Below are 23,602 nucleotides of genomic sequence, written 5' to 3' on the forward strand. Positions count from 1 at the left end.
TTTTACCCAGTTGAAATTTCAGCCAGCCAAGGCTATGCAATCCCCGGATGACCAAGCTTTCCAACACTCTGATAAGCCTTCCAGGTTTCTTATCTCATTTGATTCTCTCTGACTCATAGAGTTTATCTCATCTCTACTTGTAGCAAAGTTTCCTTTCGGTCTCTATCTAGTCTTTTACAGAAAATTTTGGCAATCCCAATTTGAGATGAGACTGTAAAATCAGGAAATGAGAAAGGGAGAAGCCAGGCTTTTCTGGCACTTACTGTCACCATGCTTTCAGATGACTTCAAGGAGCCTGCAACCTGAGCAGGTAAAGTGCTGCAGCCTTCGATGCTCCACATGAGAGCTCACCCAGGGCTTGTGTTTAGAGGCACTCAAGGCTTTTTAAGCATGGTCTCATTTAGGTACATCGTAATTACCTTGACCATTTTTTTTAAACAAGAACAGGCACCTCCAAAGTATTGAGATTATCTGTATTGTGGGAGGGCAATTTTTCCTTGAGGCCAAAAATCCAAGTTCTCCCTGGTAACCTGGGGAAACAATATTTTGCCCCTGATCAACATGTATTACTTCATGTTCTGAGTCAAAGACAAAAATCACCAGTTTTCCCACCATCTTCTGCACCTCACCCCAGGCCTCAGATCTCTATCTGTAATATATTTCTAAAACAGTCATCTCCTAGTGGCGATATTTTGACAAGGTCACTTGATAAACAGAATAAGTACTTTCAACTGAAACAAACTACTCACGTGCCAGTTAGTCACTGCTCTGGACGAGGGTTGAGCTAGCTATAGTCCAGAAGCAGAATCCAGGCTGCTGCTATGTTTAACAAATAAAGTTTTATTGGCCCACAATCACAGCTATTTCTTTGCAAATTACCTAGGGATGCTCTTGTAGTATAAGAGTGGAGTTGAGTCCAGTAGAGCCCTAAGAGATTTACTATTTGTTACTTTATAGCAAGTTTGTCAAACCAGAAAGAGGCAAGCCAGACTCTTTTTATTCCCGAGGCCATGTTTATAGATGCTTAAAACAGGGTCCCGGACCTGCTTCCTAGTGACTTGCATTTGTAGGACAGCCATGTAGTGCTTACCTTCAATGCCTTCCAGTGTTTGAGGAGCGATCTCATTTGGTATACACTTACGCCCCTCAGGCCCTTTCTGAGAGACTCGATTTGTTCTGGGAACTCTCCCCTCCTGACCAGAGGCCCTTCTGGATTCCACTGCCTGTGCTAAGCATTCTTCCTACTGCTAAGGGACACGCACCATTACATGAAAGCTACTTCGTCACATCCTAGTATCATCAAGAATCTCCCCTTTCAACTTGTGGTAGGCCCACACATTCTTGAAGAGGACAGCTAGAATGATCCACACTATGAGACATCACTGGACTTCGCAGTCACCTCCATAGCCTCACTCTGTATCTCTGCTGTCTGTACCCTTGGACTAAATTTGTACCATCCAAATTGTGAATGAGAAAGAAGCCTGAAAATGTCCAGGTGTGCTCACCATTAAATAATAAAATGCTACTCACTAATTCTATGGATCAGAGCAGAATGGCTCCACTAGTTTTTGTGTAACACCCAGCTGCTGGCAGAAGCCTGAGATGCACAGCATTCTCCCTCACGTTCCTTGGCAACAAGAGCAGGCGGAGCCTTGGAGCTTGAGAGAGGGTCTGAGGTTAAGTAACGGTCCAGTCTAAAGTATGGTGAAGAGCGTTAGGGTGGGGTCGACCTGTGCCTGAATCCTGCCTTTCTACTTCATATATCTTTGTGTATTTCAGCATAGCTACAACTTCCTGACCATCACCTAGAGAATGGAGGCAGCAATGACCACTGCACTGGGATGCCAAGAGTTTACAAAAAAAAAAAAAAAAATTATACACACACACACACACACACACACACACACACACACATATATCTATATAACCCTCATAGTGCTTGGTATGTACTGATCACTCAATTATATTTACTGCTCCTTAAAAATTGCAAGGTAAATTTAAAGTTCATGTGCTGGTACAGTTGCAGCAAATATCATGACCTACTATATGTTAGGTGGTGTGCTACGGGCTGCGAAAATGTGCTGCAATGATCAAACACATGATGCCCTCAGACTCAAGCAGCTTGGAGACTAGTCACCTGTAATGGCACAAGTAAAATATCCAGATAGCTCTTAGGATCCCAAATTTGAACAGTAAAGTAGAAACTGTCCTAGAGGATAAAGTGAATCCATGAATGAAGTACAGGCAGCACGCGGATCACCGTCCCTCCAATCCATTGGCTCCCACTTGCCCTCATTTTAATTTGGCAACGACAGATAAGAAACACTAAGCTTGTGCTCTATCCTTTGATATTGTCAACTAAGTCAAATGGAGAAAGACGAACTTCCCAAAGCTACTAGGGTGGGTACAGAACGGCAGAGTGTGGAACAGGCTTGGAGAAAGTTATAACATGAACAAGCCTAGTACATGATCCATCAGTCACTGTGCGGTTACCAAAGGTCCCTTCGCCAAGCTCCTTAATACCAAGCCATGAGTAGTAGATCTAATTACACAGACTAGGGAAAGAAAAGAGAAGAAAGTGTGGCCTTGGGTCAATAAAAAATGTATTTAACAGACAAGATGTCCCTCCCGATGTTCCCAAGGCCACGCGTATCTGCGAATGCCCGAGCCTTCAGCCTGCAACTAACAAGGGGAAAAGCCTGCCTGGTCACACCTGCCCACTTTTTTGCTGGTCTTCTCAGTTCCTGCTCCCGCTGAGTTTTACAAATAGGGAGGCAGAAATCTCACCTGACCCAGCGCCAGAGCCATCACCTCTCAACAGAGTCATCTGGAAAAACATGGGAGAGAAAAAGAAAAGCCAAGAGCCAGCAACCCCACACGGCACACTGTCGCTGCTCCCCAGCTGGGGAAGCCCTGGCTTCCAGACTCACATTCCACTGGATTAGGACAGGAACCAGAAAGTGCCAGATGTGCGTGGCTTCGGGGGCTCCCCAGGGCTGCTATGGCCCTTAGTGAGTGGATACCTCAAGGTTAAGTGACCTTTCAACTTATAAATCAATTGTTCAAGTAGTTATTAAATACCAACTGTATGGCCTAGATTGTGATAAGCACTTTAAAGTCCTTCGAGCCCATCAAAGATGATGGCAGCCAACACATCCAGAATCACAGTGAATGATTCTTAATACAATCCAGGAGGACTGTGACAAATGTCACCCATTGCCAAGTTCGTTGACACAGTGTGAAAGCCCTGTGCTTGGGGCAACTGCCCTCTTCACCGAAGACACAGCATCACATGCAAGATTCTACCAAGAGCCAGCGGTGGCTTTTCACTTAGTGCGGTGGACTTCGAGAAGCTGAGAATTGGGAAAGTGGTCGTTTTCAAAACCACTCAGTGCAGCAAGGGGCTTTAGAAATCGCTCAGACATGTGTTTGGCTGGCCCAGGGTGGTTCTCCTGGAAAGAGGCCACGAGGCAGCTCAGAGCCAGCATAGCACATGCCAGACTGTCAGGGACTAGCAGGGAGCAGGGTTTTAACATCCAGGAATGAAGGAAGGGGGAGGATGACAAACGATCTGGTATGTGTCATCACATTGCTGTTACAGAAAGCGAGGAAATCCCTGCCCACTGCAGCCTTCTTAGCCGGGTCTTAAAAGGGGACAGTGCCCTGGCCTCGGACCTACGTGCACTCTCGCTGCACACAACAGGGCTGCCATACGACGTGTTGCTGGTCCAGAAGCCCCACAGCATCAGGGTTTGATTCATGGGCTCCAGAGTCAGACCTGGGAATGAGGCCTGACTCTGCCGCTCGCTGCCCATCATATACCACGCAGAACCTCAGTTTCACCAGAGGTTCAATGGGGATGCAAATGGTTACAAAAATTAAATATCCCCTTATTACATAATTCATGTAAAACCACAGCATAATAAATACCATGTTGAAAATGCTCCAGGCTATATTTGTAAGAGGTGTTGGAACTATTTTATGATTGAAGATAAATTTAGTTGGTGCTGATTTAGCTCATGGATGTGGTTGGTTGGTTGGTTACTTCTGTACCAGGGGTTAAACCCAGGGACACCTAGGACTGAGCAACATGCCCGGCCTTTTTTATTTTTTTATTTTGAGACAGAATGACTAAATTGCTTAGGGTCTCACTAAGTTGTTGAGGCTGGCCTCAAACTTGCAATCCTCCTGCCTCACCCTCCCCAGTTGCTTGGATTACAGGCATACACCACCACACCTGGCTCATAGGTTTTCTCTGTACAATTTGGGGCAGGATTTATCTTTTGGGGGGGTTACTTGGTAAGAAGATTCTTGATCATTGTCCTGTCAGAAGGGGAAGAAGACCCTTGTGCACTGGAATGGACTGGGTTTGGGATCAGACCCTGAAGTGACTCAGGCGTGGGGGCCATCAATACTTCCAGAGGCTTCAGCCTGTGGGTGACTAACGGTCTCCCAGCCATCAGGAATATCCCACTTTGGTATTGCTTAATGCTTTATTGGGAAATAATCCAAATATAATTGTGTTGATACTACAAATGCATACTATTGAAAGTGTCATTATTAATAATTTACATTATTCACAGTTTGAAATGATGAAGATAAAAATAGTACTTCTTTTCATTTGCATTGATCTAAATAGTAATACACTTGACCCTTTTTTCATGATCTTACTGAATCCTCTCATTTCTTCTTCGTGGATCGTCTCACACCCTTTGCTTATTTTCATGTGTAGGATTACCTGTTTTTGATCCAGAACAGCTCATTTATATGAATGATCAACTCCTGTCTTTTTCCTGCATATGGCTTACCAATTTTTATTGACTTTTATTCTTTTAATTTATAACAATTTCCTGATCTTTCATTGACTTTTTTTAAAAAATTTCCAACAGTTTAATATTTTACATAACTCAAATTATTTATTTCCCTTGTAATTATTTTCATTGTTTTTAGGCTTAACAGTCCCTCCTTCCTCACCACTTTAAAATCAGTTAAACATGTCCCTATATTTTTAGACATATCTTTGGGCATGGTTCATTGATGACCTTTGACTCCTTAGTTCATTTGGAATCACTACTCTGATAACAGGTTTGAATGTTATAAATTCATACAGCCTTTACAGAAAATGTCTTTGTAATATGTATCAAGACTCACTAAGGAGCTGGCATTCTTTGCCCCAGTAATTCCACTTCTAAGAATCTAACAAGAAAATGACTGGGCGTGTGGTCAAGGATTTCTAAACAAAGACACATCCCAATAGTGTCTGTAATAGCAAAAAAAAAAAAAAAAAAAAAGAAGAAGAATTGAAAAGCCTCTCATGTGTGGGGTGAGTAATATTATACAACTACACTACCCCATGTGGTAACCATTAGGTATTCAAATTAAAACTTATTAAAATTAAATAAAACAAAAAATTCAGTTCCTTGGTTGCAGTAGCCACATCTCACATGTTCAATAGCCTCTGTGACAAGTGGCTACCATATTTGGCAGCACAAGTGTGAAGTATTTCCATTCTCACAGAAGCTTCTGTTAGGTAGTACTGCTCCCTGGCCATTAAAATCAGGTTTTTAAAGAATATTTAATAACAAGATATATTCATGATATGATGACAAATAAAAGTATCAGAATAGAAAATATATGGTGGCAAAGGAATTCAGATTGACTATAGTGACTTTCTTCATTAAGTTAAACTAGGTCAGAGAAAACCCAAACCTGTCCTCATGATACTCATATTTTAAACAGAAAGAGAGAGAGGAAAGAAAGTCTGAAGACACACGATGCACAAGAAGTAAGTGAAATACTCAGAGAAATCTACCAAACGATACCTACTTAATAACTATTCATTGATTGAAGATACAAGTGGGGACTGTCATGCTAGTTTATACAAAAGACCTAATAAGCACATTATTCTGTGGCCAACAGTGGCCTCAAAAGGAACCACAGTTGGGCTGGGGTTGTAGCTCAGAGGTAGAGCACTTGCCTAGCATGTGTGAGGCACTGGGTTCAATTCTCAACCCTGCATATAAATAAACAAGTAAAATACAGGTCCATTGACAACTAAATAAAATTAAAAAAAAAAAAGAAGTCTGTCCACATTTATTATGCACCCACAAAAGTCACAAAAACAACTTGGTCAGCAAAGAACTTATATCATGAAACGCAAAAACCTTACAGAGTGCGTATGGAAAGACCATGAAGCTTCTCACATCATTGATAAATAATCACACACTATGAAAGAATACTTCACTATGGTGTGATTGAAACTTTGGGGAAAACTTGAGAAAACTATAGGCAATTTGGTTCCACTCTTGAGAACAACTCAAGGCAAAGAAAATGTATTTTTTTTAATCTTGAAAGTATTTCAAGTAATCTCAGCAATCCAACTTTGAGTCACTTGGGTGCCCAGAAAAAATCTTGAGCCCTGCATATAGGTCTAAAGAATCCCAGATTAGGGGCTGGGGATATAGCTCAGTTGGTAAAGTGCTTGCCTTACAAGCACAGGGCCCTGGGTTCGATCCCCAGCACCAAAAAAAAAAAAAAAAAAAAAAAAAAAAGAATCCCAGATTAAGAACTTGACAGAAATAAGCCAAAACTTTCTGTAGAAGAACACACAATCATACCAGGCTTCAACATATTTTCACAGTTTCTAAAATTTAATGTTTGTCAATCAAAGATATCCAGTCACACAAGACAAGAAGATGGGAGACAATCAAAACAGCCCCTAAGAGGTTCCAAAATCTGGATTTATTGGACAAACTTTAATGATACTACTGTACTTGGGAAATTTTTAAAAACATTATAAAAAACTTTGTAAAATAACTGAAAATTCTTTTAAAAATGACTAAACAGATTTGAGAAAGATCTGAAAACAATGGGATTTCTAGAGCAAAAAATTACAATAACCAAAATAACTCAAAGGATGAGTCTAACAACTGCTTAGACATATCTGAAAAGCATATTTGCAAACTGGAAAATAGGTCTAAAGTGAAGTGTGGAAAAGCAAAGTCGTAATATAGAGAAGAGAATGTGGAAAAGAGAGAGGAATAAAGAAAAAGTTCTGACATTGGAATTACACATGGAAAAGTGAACTTCAGAGATAATGACTAAGAAACTACCCATGAATCCACAAATTCAGGAGGTTCTATGAATTTAGGCAGAATAAATAGAAAGAAATTCACCCTAGAACCACCATGTTAAAATAATACAAAATTAAAGACAAAGGAAAATCTTAAAAGTAGTCAACAATTAAAATTCCCTTAGAGAAAAATAGTTTAAATTTTTACTGACCTTTCAATAGCAAATATGGAAGACAGAAGACAATGATGGCCAACCTAAAATTCCATATCCAGTAAAAATATACTTAAAAATGAAGTGAAGTAAATAATTTTCTGGCCAACAAAAATTGAGAGAATTCTTCACAAAAATTCACAACTGACTTTAACACTATTAATGAATGTTCTTTAGGAAAAAGAAAAGTACTTCGAGACAGAACATCAAGAATGAGAAGTTATACCCCATTTACATATGATGTGTCAAAACGCATTCTACTGTCATATATAACTAATTAGAACAAATTTTAAAAGATTCAGGGAAAGAAGGAAAAGCAATAAAAATGGAAGAGTTGGCAAAATGAACTTGGATGAGGTGTGATGTTGAAGTGGTATAAGGAGCTATTTTACAGGGTGAGGTTATCTTCTGCCTATCTTAATTAGAAAAAATATTTAGCTATACTCTGGTGAAAAAATATTTAAGCAATCCTGGGGTAGAGGAAAACCGAATGCCATAAAAAAGTTTGACATATTTTACTACATGATTCCAAAAATACAAATGATCCAAGAAACCATTCATAAAGTTATAATCAACTGAGGAAAATATTTGCAATACATTATTAGCTAGTACTAGAGTCAGCTGCATATGAACCTATGGTGGAAATGGGTAGATATGGATTCTTTTTTAAAAATTTTTTGGATTTTGATAGATCTTTATTTTACTCATTTATTTATATGTGGTGCTGAGACTCAAAGCCAATGCCTCACACAGGCTAGGCAAGCGCTCTACCACTGAGCCACAACCCCAGCCCCTAGATATGAATTCTTAAGAGCTTTGAGGTACTATTTTACTCATTAAGTTGTGTATATATGATTAATTGAAAAAAAAAACAGATAATAAATTTAAAAAGAAAAGATAAAGACCTCAGTTTTTAATGAATGTAGAGTTATTAAAGTTCTCAATTCACCTTATGAAAGTTGTGAATATATTACAAATCCCCAAAATGATATTTATGATACCAAAGTAAGATAAGGAATCACCTTTTATAATGATTTGTAAAAAGAAATGTATTTTCAGGATAACTTCATTTCTCAGCAGACTACATGTGCCCTTAATCCCTTCCAGCCCTGAAGTTTTAAGATTCATTGCAAATTCTGTGAAAATATCAGTCCTGAATTACTGAGACCTGAATTCTTTGTTCTAAGGATATGCCAAGGGGACTTCCAATGATCCTACTGTTACTCTCCAAGGAATCATGGCTGAGCAGAATTATTCTGTGGACCATGGCTGTGTGGTTGAGTGGTCTTTCCTTTCTCTCTCATGTCATCTGCTCTGCCAGTGCCCAGTGTCAAGGTGTTTCTCTAGCATGTCCCTCTGCTCTCTTAAAACCAACACGGTAGAACAATGGTTTATATCAATGGCTTCAATTCAGGAATGTTCTCTGTGGTTAGAATAGCTGGATGATAAAGTGAACATCTGGAAGCAACTGAATTTTATTCACAAGGCAGATCACTGTCCTAGGAAAAAACAGATAGGAAAAAATAGGCGGTCGGCACGCACTCACCTGCCGGAGTTTGGTTCCCACCATGGAGGCGCTGGTGTCAAGCACAAAGACCACATTCTTGGGCAAAGGAGGAAGGTCTTTAGGAGCAAAGTAGTGCACAAAATAGCCATTTAGAACCTGATAAGGGTAAACAAAGTAAAAATGGTAGTACCCAGTGCAGGGAAGAAAATTATCCAAAATAGTTCATCTGTGGGGCTTTTAGATCTGAGATGGCATGAAACAGTCTAGGGTCACATTCCACACTCAGAGCAAAATTATCTGTGGTTGCCCCCAAAGAAACCAGTTGCTAATTAATCTGTATAAGGATAGAATCATCCCTTTAAAATGTATTGGGGGGGGACGGAGAGGATGTAAGGACGGAGTGCTTGTCTAGCATGAGTGAGACCTGGGTTTAATCCCCAGCATTGAAAAACAGAAGTATTGATCCTGACAAGCCACTCAACTTTAACTATCCGTCCCATTGACCTTGCTACTTCAGAATCCTACTTCTTTCATTATCTGGTTTTTACCAAGCATTTTACGCATTGAGACATCAAGGTTGTCAACATTCTGGATGCACATTAATATATTTTAATATTCCTACCCTGTCTCTGGAGCAATAAAACCTAAAGGGAAATAAGCTGTGGAACAGTCTCCTTTAATTAAAATTGAAGATGAACTAAAATTCTAACCTCATCTAAAACACCACAGGGAAAATTACATTTTAGATTTCATTAGCTGTCCAGATTACTGGAGCAGGAAATAGGTACCCTCAGCTTCCAGCAAGGATCATCTCTAGTTTCTTTGAAGACATATTTTGGGGTAAAACAAATTTACAAAGAACCAGAAAGAACTTTTGCCCTTAGCTAATGTATCAAAATTACAGTTCTGAGCCTAGCAAAAAGTATCAAGCTACCAATATGAAATAGCAACATAAAACCTGGTACCTGGATATCCCCAATGCTGTGTTCTCTATTGACATCATATCGAATGATGAAATCTCCCAAAATTCCATTCTGGGCAATCTTGGCTTGTTGTACCACACTGGGCTTAAAAATGACCTTAGCAAAAGTTTCATTTTGGTTGATAACAGTAGAAGGAGGTGGTCCCAAATCATCTGCAGATAACACATAAACATCGTTAATAACAATATATAAATATTTCCCTAAAAAGAAGAACCATTTTTGTATAGACAAAGAGGGTTAGACTTGATCTTATCACAGGTTTGCAGTTCACATAACCTTCTGAGTCTTTGTGTTATTAACATACCACAATGTAGGAGATATGCTATCCCATCTTTCACCGTTATGGCTCTTTTCTTAACCTTTTATGCAAAGTGTTAAAATGCACAAAAGTAGAAAGAATAGCAACATGAACCCCCATATAGCCATCCCTTAACTGTAACAATTACCAACATGCTGCCAATTGTTTGTATCTACTTCTATTTCACTTTTTTCTAGATTATTGTGAAATAAATCTCAGACATCATCATCCATCCATAAATATTTCAGTACGCATTCTAGCATAAGAACATTTTTCTATCTTAATTACAAAACATTATCACAAGTAACAAAGTTAATGCTTGATGTCTTATTATTGTCTAATACTCAGTCTTAAAATTCTCTTAAAAATGTCATGGTATGGTTGATGTGTTTGCATCAGGATCAACACAAAATCTCCACATCACATTTGATTTGTTTCTTAAAGTATCTTTAAATCTCAAGTGTCCTTCCCTCTACAACTCTTCTTTTCTAAATATGTGTGTGTGCGTGTACGTGTGTGTTATGGTGTGGACATGAGGAATAGTCAGAGGTGAATGATTGGATTATGAGAGCTGTAACCTAATCAGTCCATCCTAGTGTGAAAGGATGGAGTGATAATTAAGATGGGACGTGGCTGACAGAGGTGGGCCACTGGGGGTCATGCCCTGGATGGAAAGGTACATCTTCCCTGTCCTGCACCCCACCTCTCTGCTTCCTTGCTGCTATGACAGGTGAGCAGTTTCCCTCCAGCATGTCCTTCCCCCATGATGTGCTGCCCCACCTTAGGCCCAGAGCAATGGAGTTGGACATCTATGGACTGAGACCTCTGAAACCATGAGCCTCAAATAAACTTTTTCTTAAGTTGTTCTAGTTGGGTATTTTGATCACAGTGATGCCAACCCTAACTAAAACTATACACACACACATACATATATACATACATGTATACCTTGGTCACTGAACTTGCTCCTCTCATCTGCTGACATTGTAATATTTAGAGGAGCTATAAAAAATATTGATGCCCAGGTTCAGAGACTCTCACTGGATTATTCTGAGATGTAGACTAGGCATTATGTCTTTGAAAAACTGCCTGTGTGATTCTCATGTGCAGTTAGGTCTAAGCACCACAGCTCAATCCCATGTGTTCACTGGTGTTCTGGAAGTCAGCACTGGAAGCTTGATTAGATTCAGGTTTGATGTTATTGAACTACTTCAGAGGAGATGAAGATTTCATAGCTGAAGTATCTTCATGGTAACACCTTATAAGTGATGCCAAGTTCTTTCTACTCCATCACATTAGAAGGTAAGCAATGTGTCCCTGTCTACTTTTAGTGGCACTAACAATGACAGTGTGCAGGTGTTGTTGACTCAACCCCTCATTCCTATTAAAAAGTTCCCCAGTGATATTTCACTTGATACTTTTACCAATGACTGATGAAAGCTAGGTCCACCAATTCATTAGAACTGCAGAATGATGACTTCAAATTCTATCATTCCTTCCATATGGAATTAGTCCATAAAGAAAATCTTCCCCTCATCAATCATCTGGCTGCCCTAATACACCCTTTGTCAGGAGGCATATGGCTCTTTAAGAACAAATCCCCCAAATTTTCCCTAATGTGATTCTTAGGATACGAATTAGAACTACAGAAAGATTATCAATGAATGGATTTTATGTAATTTATGAAAAACTAGTGTAATGAGACACTAAACAAGGAGAATCCCATTTTTACTTCTGAGCTTCATTTCCTACTAGAACATGAGAATTACTTAGCAGACTACCACAGTTATAAGTATAAACAACACTGGTCAATGTACTTAGTAATAAAATCCATACTTTGAAATCTGAATGCATCATAAGTAGTATGAAAATAGAAATGAGAATTATTAGTCAAAATTAAAATAAGAATTCTTAATCATAATTACACACAGAGGGTTTTTTAAATTTTAAATCCATATACTGACTCCAAACCAGGCTTAAATTGCTATAAAGTGTCTGATTATTTTTAAAAATCTATTCAAGTTGATACCATGGAATAGGCTGACCACTAATTTCCCATCTGCAATTAGCAGAATAAAAAAGGAAATGAAGTATAAATGGCCCCAGTAATTTGTATTTAAGAATAAACTTCCTTCTGCTAACAGCTTTTTCAAATACTAAAGTCAAAGGAAGTTTAAACACTTCCTTCATCAGAACAGACAGTTATTTTTCAGGGACAATTTAGGTGTAACCTTAACAGGAACCTCAGGATTAAACTGATTCTTCTATTATTTGCACTTAACAAGGGCAGGGATTTTGGAAGTGATCAGAGAGCTTGCAAAATAGAAAAATTAATTTTTTTTAGACAAACAAAGAAGAAACTGCTTTCAACAAATCTCTCATTTGAAGGAGTTGGAAAAAAATCAAGATGGCACATTGACAAGTGTCCCTGTTCACTTTACTGGCATAGCTGAAGAAGCCTCGGAACCATCACACAACTGAAAGAAAGGGGGCTAAAGATAGGAAACTGTAATTCTCTGGGATCAATGTCGCAATGGTGACTAGTGGTAAAACACCAAGAATGAGAGGCATAGCCATACGTCAGTTAAGAACTCAGGGTCATGAGTCAAGAGGACCCATTCAAATACTGATTCTACTTCTACATTACTGAGCCTTGGTTTCTCCTGTGTACAGTGGATTAATAGTGGCACCCATGTAACATTACTGACAAGATGAAGTGACATAACGTATTTGGTTCATGATAAGCAGTCACACCAGCTAATATTATTACCAACCTTAAACATACACAAAATAGAAGGAATTAAATATAAGACTGTACAGTACGTCAAACTTAGGATACTACCTAGCAATTAAAATGAAAGGCTCATTATTGCTATTTACAACAGGGTTGAATCTCATGGTCATGTCGATTGAAAGCATCAGATACAAAACAGAGTATTCTCTCCACTTCCATTTACATGAAGTTTAAGAGCAAACACAACTTGCTTGCTCACAGCAACTGAAGAACAGCAATTGTTCCTTTGGTGGGTTGATACTAACTGGAAAGAACACAAAGGAAATTCTGGAGTGGTAAAAGTGTCCTGAATCTCAATGTGGAAGGGAGTTAGTTGTATGGGTATGTATACCTGCACCCACTCATCAAGCTGTACACAAAATATCTGCATACTTTATGTAAACACAAATTTCTTAAGAGTTGAACTTGGGAGCTGGAAAGCAGAATAGACTGAACAGGCATGGAACCTATTATAATTGGTCAAATAAACCCCTATCTGCTCTTTTCCTTGGGATAAATGTGTTAGTGTAGGCCTTTATATGGGGACTAGGTGTATCCTGAGTAATTCCAGCTGGTAGAAATTGGACCAGGCACCGACTTGAAGGGCAGCACTTTTCAGCGTGGCGTTGGCCAACTCTAAGATGTCCTATTGGTACAGACAGCTCTCACCACGCAATTCTTTAGAGGTGTTCAAGAAAACCCCGCAGTAATCACCTGCAAGGACGGTGCAGAGTAGACCTCACAGTGTGGCCCTGCACCAGCAACAGCCGCACCACCTGGAGCTTGCTAGAAGTGCCAATTCTTGGCCCACCCGGGAACTGTGAGTCAGAAGCTGGGAATGGAACTCAGCAATGTGTGTTTTTAACAAGACCTCCAAGTGATTCTTGTTTCTGCCTAGAAAATAGACATGTTCCTTACACCCAGTTGGTGTGCCTTACATATAAAAAATTGCCAATAAAATCTGTTGTATGTAATTAGGCAGTGGTTAGATTATCTCTAAGATTCTGCAATAATTAGATTTGATTCTTCTTTATGCTGCCGGCATGTACCTACTTTGTCTTGTTTCAGATCTCTCTCATGAAAATGCTTCTTACAAGTGCCCCGAATTAATACATTCAGGGTCCAATGAAAGTACTGGGGATTAAAAAGTATAATTTCTCTCTTCATAATTCATTTGACTAGGCTCTTTGATATGGACCGTGAGAAAGGATAGTGTATTATTACTTTTGTTTCCTATTGACCTCGGTGTTTGTTCGTTCATGATGAAAATTCATGAGATTCATCTCAATGGGCTTATTTTACGTGAAGAGTGGGTTGATTCTCCATCTGATTATGCACCAAGAAGCTGAGCTCCTGATGCTTCCACCCATTGAGCCCCAGTGAGTAAAAGTGACCAAAAGAATTTTCCATTACCTCTTAAAAACAACCTACAGAGAACAATTCCAGAGTCCTATCTCTAGAAAATAAAAATCCCCCTTTGTGTGTGTGTGTGTGTGTGTGTTGGGGGGAATCTGCTAATTATGTTAGTATAGGTTCTTCTGATAGCTACTGACCAAAATCCCAAAGCAGAACACTACTGCTTAGCCTTCCTTAGTGGGAACGGGGTTCACACTGCTGTTGGCCACACAGCGTTTCCTGGGTACAGTAAGCTGTGTTAGCAGGGCACTTGGCATCATGGGACATGTTCCACAGACAATGAGGAGTGGGGGTAAGAGTGTGAGAGCCGACCAGAGGAGGGGAGCGTCTGACCTACTTTTCTAATGAGTGCCCTGTCTCTTCCCTTCTCTTTGTTTCCTTTCCTTCTTGCCCACTTGCTGAGGGGGAAGGAGCCAACTATGGACCCTGCTCCCACTTGGGGAGGATGAATCTCACATCATCTTCTGGTTTTAATTCAGACATTGGGGATTCATGCGAGATAACCCCCAATTTCTCCACCCACTGGTTCCTCTCAGACTCTCAGGCCACCAGGGTCCTGTGAGGGTCTCTTCCTGTTGACAGCCGAGTCTTCCAGAAAGAAGTGAGGTATCACCTTTGGAAACCACATCACACCAAAGTGGGCTCACAAGTTTACAGACTCCAAATGACTGGCTTAATCCTTCCACGCCTCCGTCCCACATCTGCTAACTGGAGTTGTGCCACAATCATGGGATCACTGTCAGGATTTAGTGAGATCACACAGGAAAGGGGATGAGCAGGGTGCCTACACATAATGGCTGCTCACTACACACACGTCCCCATCCCACCCCCTAGAAGTCACTTCTTGTACTCTTTGTCTATCATAAAAAAGCAACTTACGGGGAAAAAATACTCTTCGATGACACACAGTTTATGTTTTACCATAACAGTTTTCTCTACATCACTGAGAACTCAGTAAAAGCAATCCGTCAGGTCAGACACATCATAACAAACATTTGTGACAGGGAATTCAAGACTGTTTGCATGAAGAATGATCTTAATAGAGTCAGATCTCCCCAAGAGACAACTGAAATGATATGTTTCATGTAGAAGCATATGTGCAATTTTTTTTTTCTGAAGAGAGGCTCCGTAACTTTCACTACATCTTCCAAGGAATCCAAAGAAAGTTACGAATCACAACTATAAGTGCTATTAAATACTCATCTCTGTGATTCTATCTTGTAATGTAATGACAAAGCACTTTATATATATATGGTATACAAGGCTTGGAGAGAACAAGTTTAAGCCTGGTTTTATCCTGGAGCATGGATGTTGTACACAAACAAATATTCTCTTCCTAGATAATGATGGGGAAATAAGAGGAAGACAGTTGCTACATGAAATATCTGAAGGGGGAAAGATTCCAGAGCAGAGAACCATGCTCAAGGACATCAGCTGGAAGCTACACGCCTTTGGGTCCACAGACAGAGGGATTTCCTGGCCTCTGTTTCCTGTGGGCTTGAGTCTGGCTACTCTCCGTGAAAGGCAGCCAACACCTGGGGCGTTTACAAAAGGATTTCCAAACAAACAATGCCTGCTCATTTCCCCTTGGAAAGAGGCTAAATTGTTTATGTTTGTTTTTGTACCAGCTCACTTGGAATCCAATGAGGCAATTTCTTAAATTTAGGGCAGTCAAAAGTACTGTGAATAATTAGGCAACTATCCTTTGGTGGAGGCAATAAAGACAAAATTCATGCAAACCAGCACAATATTGGAAGAGACACTGGTAACTGAGGCAATGAAGAAGAGAAAAAAATTGGTTATTTCATAAGTCTATTATATACAGTTCTCTTATTGGAAAGGACCTCTCCCTGATATTGATTATTGGTATTTTAAATGCTTTGGGGAAAGGAGTATCATGTAGATATGATAGCAACATACATAGCGTAGAATAAATATGCAATTTTATAGCTGACAGGATTCAAATTTGACTCTTATAATTAAGTGATGTTTGCCCAGATGTCTTAGCATATTAGCTTTCTTCACTATTTATTCAATGTGCTTTCTTTCTAAATAATACATTACCAAGTTTCAGCTTTCATATTTGATCAACTTCCCAAGCCAGACTCTGCATGAAAACATGTGCAAATTTTTCAGATGTACCTGTTCTAATGGCAGCTAACTCCTGAAATAAGCACTGTCCCAGGCTTAGAGCATCTTATGTCCACTGAAAACCTGCTACCTGCTCAAAGGATTTCAAGTGGAGCCAGATGAAATTCCTCAAAAGCTGTGCTACAGCACAAAGAAATATGAGATTAAGCGATTTCTGTTAAATTCCTTTACAATGTCCTCTCACAAGCAGGCAGAACAGGACTTAGTAATTGAGAAAAACTGGGTGATATTTTGTAGATTCAATCTTACAGCAGTTTTTTTTTTTTATATTCAAAATTGCAAACTCTACACACCCATTAGGATGGCCATTATAAAAAAAAAAAAAAAAAAACAGAAATGAACCAGAGTTGAGGATATGAAGAAACGAGAACACTGGTACATTATTCATGGGAATGAAAAATGGCGCAGTTGCTATTGAAAATGGTATGGCAGTTCCTATGGTAGAATTACCATACGATCCAGCAATTCCACTTATGGGTATGTCCAAAAGAATTGAAAGCAGGAACTCAAAAAGATGTCTGCATGCCCACATCCACTGCAGTATTATTCCTAAGACCTATTGGCTGGGGATGTAGCTCAGTGTAGAGGACTTTCCTAGTATGCATGAAGCCCTGGGCTGGATCCTGAGTAAAAAAAATCCAAGAAATGGAAGCAAATCCAAGTGTCTGTTAACACAAATGGATAAACAAAATGTAATTCATGTTTTAAAAGGAAAGAAATTTTGACACAACATGCATGAACACCAAGGACATGCCAAGTGAAATAAATCAACCACAGTAAGACAGATACTGTGAGGTTCCACTGAGAAGAGGCATCTAAAGTTGTCAGATCCAGAGAGAAAGCACAGTGGTGGCTGCTGGGGGCTGCAGGGCAGGGAGATGACTTGTTTAAGGCACACAGAGCTTCGGTTGGGAAAAATGAAGACGTTCAGGAGATTGGTTGCGCAGCAGTGGGAATGTACTTAGTGTCAATGAACTATACGCTGAGAAAGGGTGACGATGACACATTTTATGTTATGTGCTTTTTAATAACAATTCGAAACTTAAAAAGGAAAAAAAAAAAAAAAAAACTATTGCTGACGTTACGTTCTCCAAGGGCAGTGACAATGTCGTAGTCACCCTTGGATTCCAGGCATCTGACTCAGTGCTGGGCATGCAGCAAGCGCTCAAGACAGGCCTGTTGGACAGTTAGCATGAAAGGGACCACCACATCAGCAAGCAGCTGGGAAGGTGTCAGGGGAGCCCCTCAAGAGAATGGAAACCCCATCATAGCGATGCTCTCGGTGACATGTCATGTCCCCTGGACCACCTCTGGCTCCAGCCACAGCTGTGGTAGACAGTATCCACCTCACATACCAGGTCAAGACAACAGGAAACAGGAAGAAGCAAAGACTGCAGCCTCACAGGACTGCTCCCCTCTATCAGGCCAAAAGCCCTGTGCCAATCTCTCAGGTCTATCCTGCTCACAGGTGGTCCCGACCAGACTGCCGTGGATGTCAGAACACACAAGACAATGTGGGTTTGCACACTGACATTGAGGAACAAAACCAAACCAACTCTGGAGCCAAATGATTCATACCTGAATAATTTCTGTGCTGAACAATGTTGGAAACTCTCACATAACAACCAGATTGTTTCCTGGCAAATATACAGAGATTTCAGAGGCCAAACAGGGCCATGCCCTTCCAGCTGCTGCATGGAGACTGCATCCAGGGGAGGAACGCAGAATGAGGGCCTTAATGGTGAATCACAATGCAGCCCTTTAATAAGGGAGAGAGGCCAGATTTAGAAAATCAAAATACAGGATGTCCAGTCACATTTGAATTTCAAATAATGAGTAACTTTTTAGTATGTCCCGAATACTGCATGGTACATAATTACTTATCCAAAATTCAAATGTAACAAGGCACCCTGCATTTTATCTGGCAATCCTAGCAAAGCAGGATGTGTATATATTTTTGGAACCAGAATCTCCTAGAACCAAAGGTGAATTATAAATTCCCTCCTCTAATTCCTCCTTCAAAACAAAATAAGAGTTAGACTTAAGAGGAGGCAAAATTCACCAAGCAAAGTCAGGAAAGTGTTGAAAAACCAGTAATACTTTCACGGTCAACAATTATTTAGTCCTTAGTTCACTGAACAAATATTTACTAAGCACCCATTGTATGCCAGACGCTAACTTAAGGACCTAAGAATACAGCCCTGAAAGATCCCTGACAGCAGAAGACAGAGTCATGATGTGAAGGGATTAAAGAGAGATATAAGTAAAAATTCAAAACAGATTCTATTCAACTCCTCATTAAGCATCTATGAAGTATAAGACACCCTTCATCTCGGGTCAGAGGTGACTTGATCTTGCAGCGAGTGTGGCCATGAACCTGTTCTTAAGGACAGATGTAGCATCTTTATATTCACCTTCCAACCTAAAGAGTAATGAAGCTGTCTCTGGTGCTTCTCTTCTTGCTAATTAAGCTTCCTCAGTGTTAAGGACTGTGTGAAAGCCAAAATTTTATAAAAAGTATACATAGAGGTGATACAATTAAAACGCAAGCTACAAATCCAGTTCCACCTACTCTGGTCATTTGCTTTCCTAGGCGTGTAGCAGACGCACAGCTAAGTGCCCGGGAGCACAGGAAACTGGCTTCCAGGGCAGGGAGAGAGCAGGGTTAGTACAATCTAGAGTGCGACTTTTTCATTTAAACTCAGGTGAAGCACACAGAACAAAATATTAACAATTTTAAAGTGTACAATTTGGTGACATTTAGTATATTCACAAGATCACACATCCACCACCTCTATTAAGTTCTCAAACATTTCCACCACCACCAAAGAAATTCTGCAGCCATTAAGCCATCGTTCCCCATTCCTTCCTCCTGCAGGTCCTGGCAACCACCCATCTGCTTTCTGTATGCATGGATTTGCCTACTCTGGACATTGCAAATAACCAGAATAGTACAGTCTGTGACCTTTTGAATCTTGCTTCTTTCACTTCGAATAATGTTTTCAAGGTCCATATTGTAACATGAATTTGTTCTTCCTTTTTTTATGCCTGGATAATATTCCTCATGTCCACATTCCACATTTCATTTATCTGTACACCTGCTGATGCACCTGCAAATGTACTAAAAAGCACTGAACTCTACACTTAAAATGGGCAAATTTCATAGGAAGGCATATAAAGGATAAAGTCATTAGGACCATACCTGCATAATAGCAGAAAAAAATATTCAGCATTATTCTTTTACTTTAAGAATAACTAAAAATTTTAAAAGCATGTATAAATTTTTAAGTTTTTTGTGCAAACATACAGAATATCAACCTAAAAATACAGTGCCCTAGGCAACCCCCACCCCATGTCCCATCAATCTCTAATTCACCTGTCTGGGGTGAACTTGGCCATCTGGATTTATTTTTCAACCTCTCCAGGTTACTATCAGAAAAAAGTCAGGTTCGAGAATCACTGATGTAAAGCAAATGGGGACTAAAACAGGCAAGGTTTCTTATGCTTCACTTTATCTTATTTATTTTATCACTAGACATTAAGGATCCTGTCATAAGTGAAAATTTATACATGTATTAACTCTTTTAATAATCCTGTAATGTTTTAACTTGTAAGTTATCTCACACAATTGACTTTTACATTGAGAAGGGGATCCGTTAATATAATTCAATAGATGTGGGTCCAATTTGCCTGGCAAGGAAACTGAGGCAAAAGTAGATCGTCTTGCTTTTAACCTTTTTAAAAATTTAACTGGGAAGAGATTTGGAATTTGGATTCACGCCCCAGCAGTTTAAAATGTTCTGTTCAGTGAGAAGGTAGTACAGTACGATGGCTAAGGGCAGGAACCTGAAGTCAGATGGATTTATGCTTACATTCTGTCTCCATGAATAATCAGATATGAGATGTTGTCCATATTGCTGAACCTCGTTAATCCTTAATTTCTTCATAAATCAAGTGAGGATTAAAAGAACCTGAACTAATAGGGTCCTTATAAAGACCAAATGAGCTAACACTATATGCCAAGAGCTTAATCTAGTACCTCACACACAGTAATCCCCATCCAAAGTGCAGCCCTCAGAGATTTGCTTAGACAAATTGCAGGAGTCTGATTTCTTAACCATGGCCAGATCTACAAGAGTCATGTCCTGGCTTGGACCACATTCACACAGTTACAGCTAGCTCATGATCTGGTGCAGCCCAACCCCAGTTTGATCTCTACCCTGGATTTATTTTGGAAACATGCAACACTGTCCAGACAAAATCACAACATCCTGTGTTTCACACCGCTGAGGCTACCATTTTGCAGGAAAAATAACAGCTGAGCTCAAAAAGATGGGAATGAGCAACAGCAACACGGGAATCAATCCACTGCACCTGGCTCTGGGATGCACTTGTGAAATCTCCACGTTCTGGAAGGCCAAGTATCTGCTTGGGTACAAAGAGCTAGGAAAACAATTTTCTTAAAAATAAACAGATCCCAAGAGATCAGTGGTCTGGAAAAACTCCTCTGAGATACTAGCAGGGCCTGAATATAAACAGTGAGCAGCGTTTTAACCAACAATTATAATTCATTACCCCCTCCAAGAATAACACACACAAATACCACAACATGCACGCACACACACAACATGTACACACACACCAAATGCACACACAGATGCATGCACATATACACAACACATACATACACTTACCACATTCATACACACACGTACACACAAACACCTATACATTACAACGTGTACACAGCTACAGAGAATCACAGTGGTTCAGAAAATTAGGCAAAACACACACATTCCTGACTGCAGCCCAGCTACCCTCAGAACCTCTTACGGACGCAGTCACTGACCCTGTGTGTCACCCAGAGCACTTCTGATACTCCACCCCCTGTACGCGATCCTACCGACTCAGAGATTTTTCTTCCCCCTGAAAAAAAACGCTTCTTTCATTTGGCTGTACAAAGGAAAATGTCCCTCCCGCTAAAGTATGATTGGAGAAATGAGATTTCCATTCCTGGCTATTTGTGCTTGGTTTTTCTTCTCTAACACTCGGCGATGTGCTATGTACAAGGCCCTGGGTTAAATCCCCCAAGGAGACGCACAGCCCTGCTTCAAAGCCACCTATGAGCTTTAACAGGGAGGTAAGAGGTGCAGAGAATGACAGTAAGTAGAAGGTGATCATAATAACAACAGTAAAACAATCCGGAGCAATTACCAAGCTCTTCCTCTGGACCAGGGGCTTCACAAGCTCTCACACCTCACCGTGGCCCCCTGCACAGTTGTGCAAGCTGGCTTACAGAAGTGCAATAATTTTGTCATGAGTAGTCAAAAACTGAGCTGAAATCCACTAGCCGCATGACTCCTGCCCACGTGACATATGAATGACTGTTATATCTCAATCCATTTGAGAACGCTAGAGCCCTGGGCATGGCTTTGCTGCCTCAGATCTGGGTGTCAAGGTCAGGGTTTGGAGTCAACACACAACAAAGACTCGGGTCTCCCCAGAGCCAGGGAGCATGCAGTCCCCGAGGTTGGATGACGTGTCAGTGGAAAGTCTTTAAACTGTGTGCTAGGGTGGGGAACATGCTTCCTATTTGTTTTTCCACACACCAGCTCTAGGCCTTAAATAATTTGGCAATATGTTAAATACCCACCTTTTCTTAGTCCACATTCACAATTTTCAATGTCCCACTTGCCTGAAATCTTGCCTTTCCAAACCTGGCAAAAATTTTTTTTAATAAATCTGTCTCATCATCCAATTTGTGGTCCTGCTAATGAGCCTACATGTCTGTATCTTAATTCAAATCTACAGAACACATTTTTCATTATTTCATCTTTTAAAACTATAACATATTGTTGAATATTTAAAAATAGATTTTTGAAATGACCCTATAATCCCATGTCCCTAATATAAAACTATTATTATTTTATAAAACTTTCTAGTCAACTTTGTATTTAACACAGCATATTTAACAGTATGCACAATTTTCCTTTTTTTTTTTTTGGTGCTAGGGACTGAACCCAGAGGCACTTTACCATTGAGCCACATCCCCAGCCTTTTTAAGTATGTGACAGGATCTCACTAAGCTGCTTAGGACCTGGCTAAATTGCCGAGGCTGGCCTTGAACTTGTGATCCTCCTGCCTTAGTCTCCAGAGTTTCTGGGATTAAGGCCCACATCACTATGCCTGGAGAAGTGTACAAATTTATACATTTCCCCCATCACATGCTGAATTGTGGCTATTACTGAATTTTACAAATTGTTTCCTTATCATTGAATAGTTAGGCAGATGGTATGCTTTGGTTACAATAAATGTTACCAGACAGATTCCTGCATGTGATAGGCCCAATAATATCCTGGATGTTTTACTTAGGATAGATTCCCAAGAGTGGGATTATTGTGTCAAAAAAACAACTCAAACATCTTTTAATTTCCTGAAAGAGACCAGATATTTAAGAAAAAAAAAAAAAAAAAAAAGATGTACAAGGCATTGTCTTTGTTTTGTTGCTATCTTTCCAATTTCCACAAAAATTCAAGCCTTGGAGGAAGGGGTGCCGTTCCTTCTACAGACTTCTCTGGTGCCAAGTGGTAGCTCTGAGTTGACCCGGAAGATCTGAGCACAAGCAGCACTCGGTACTCACCTTCCCCCTTCCCACCGCCCTTCTGCCTGCTGTTGTGAAGTGGTGGCACCTCCAAGGACGTGAGGCCCGACTTCTCCAGAACATTCACTTCCACCGTCAGCCTCCCAACCAGCTGCTGGGGCCGCACGCTGATGACGTGCTCGTACTTCCCAAGTCGCCTCTGCAGCAGTTCTTCATAACTCAGGAGGAAGGCGGCTTTGTCCTTGCTGGGAATCACCAGAGAGGCTCTGAACATGTCAGTCCCCTTCTCCCTGTCAGGAAGGAAAATGAGGCCACAGGTAGAGTTCAGAGTAGAAAAAGCCAGGTTTCCTTGATGCCCTCAGGACACCTGCCATACTCTCTTAACCAGGATGCCAGGAAGACCAGTGGGCACAGCAGGTGAGTCCTTCGACTGGAAAAATAAAAACGAGTCTTGGAAGAAGGGAAGACCTTTCCAAAGGAAGTTTACCAAAGACAAATGCTGAATAGGAGGGAATTCAAAAACTGGCCTTCCCTACCTTTCCCAGAGACAGACCTAAGGGCGAAAAGAGAAAGGGGACCTTTAAGTAGG

At 40.3% G+C, this 23,602-nt stretch overlaps 1 protein-coding gene across 1 annotated transcript in view; it reads right to left on the reverse strand.

Annotated features, from left to right (window-relative positions):
* Itih5 (inter-alpha-trypsin inhibitor heavy chain 5) overlaps positions 1–23,602 on the reverse strand; it is an 82,405-nt gene that overhangs the window by 34,564 nt on the left and 24,239 nt on the right. The window contains 3 exon segments of the mRNA XM_047521457.1: positions 8,831–8,947; positions 9,757–9,926; positions 23,053–23,303. Coding sequence (XP_047377413.1) covers positions 8,831–8,947; positions 9,757–9,926; positions 23,053–23,303 — 538 coding nt within the window.

The sequence above is a fragment of the Sciurus carolinensis genome, chromosome 12, assembly GCF_902686445.1.
Source record: "Sciurus carolinensis chromosome 12, mSciCar1.2, whole genome shotgun sequence".
NCBI lineage: Eukaryota > Metazoa > Chordata > Mammalia > Rodentia > Sciuridae > Sciurus > Sciurus carolinensis.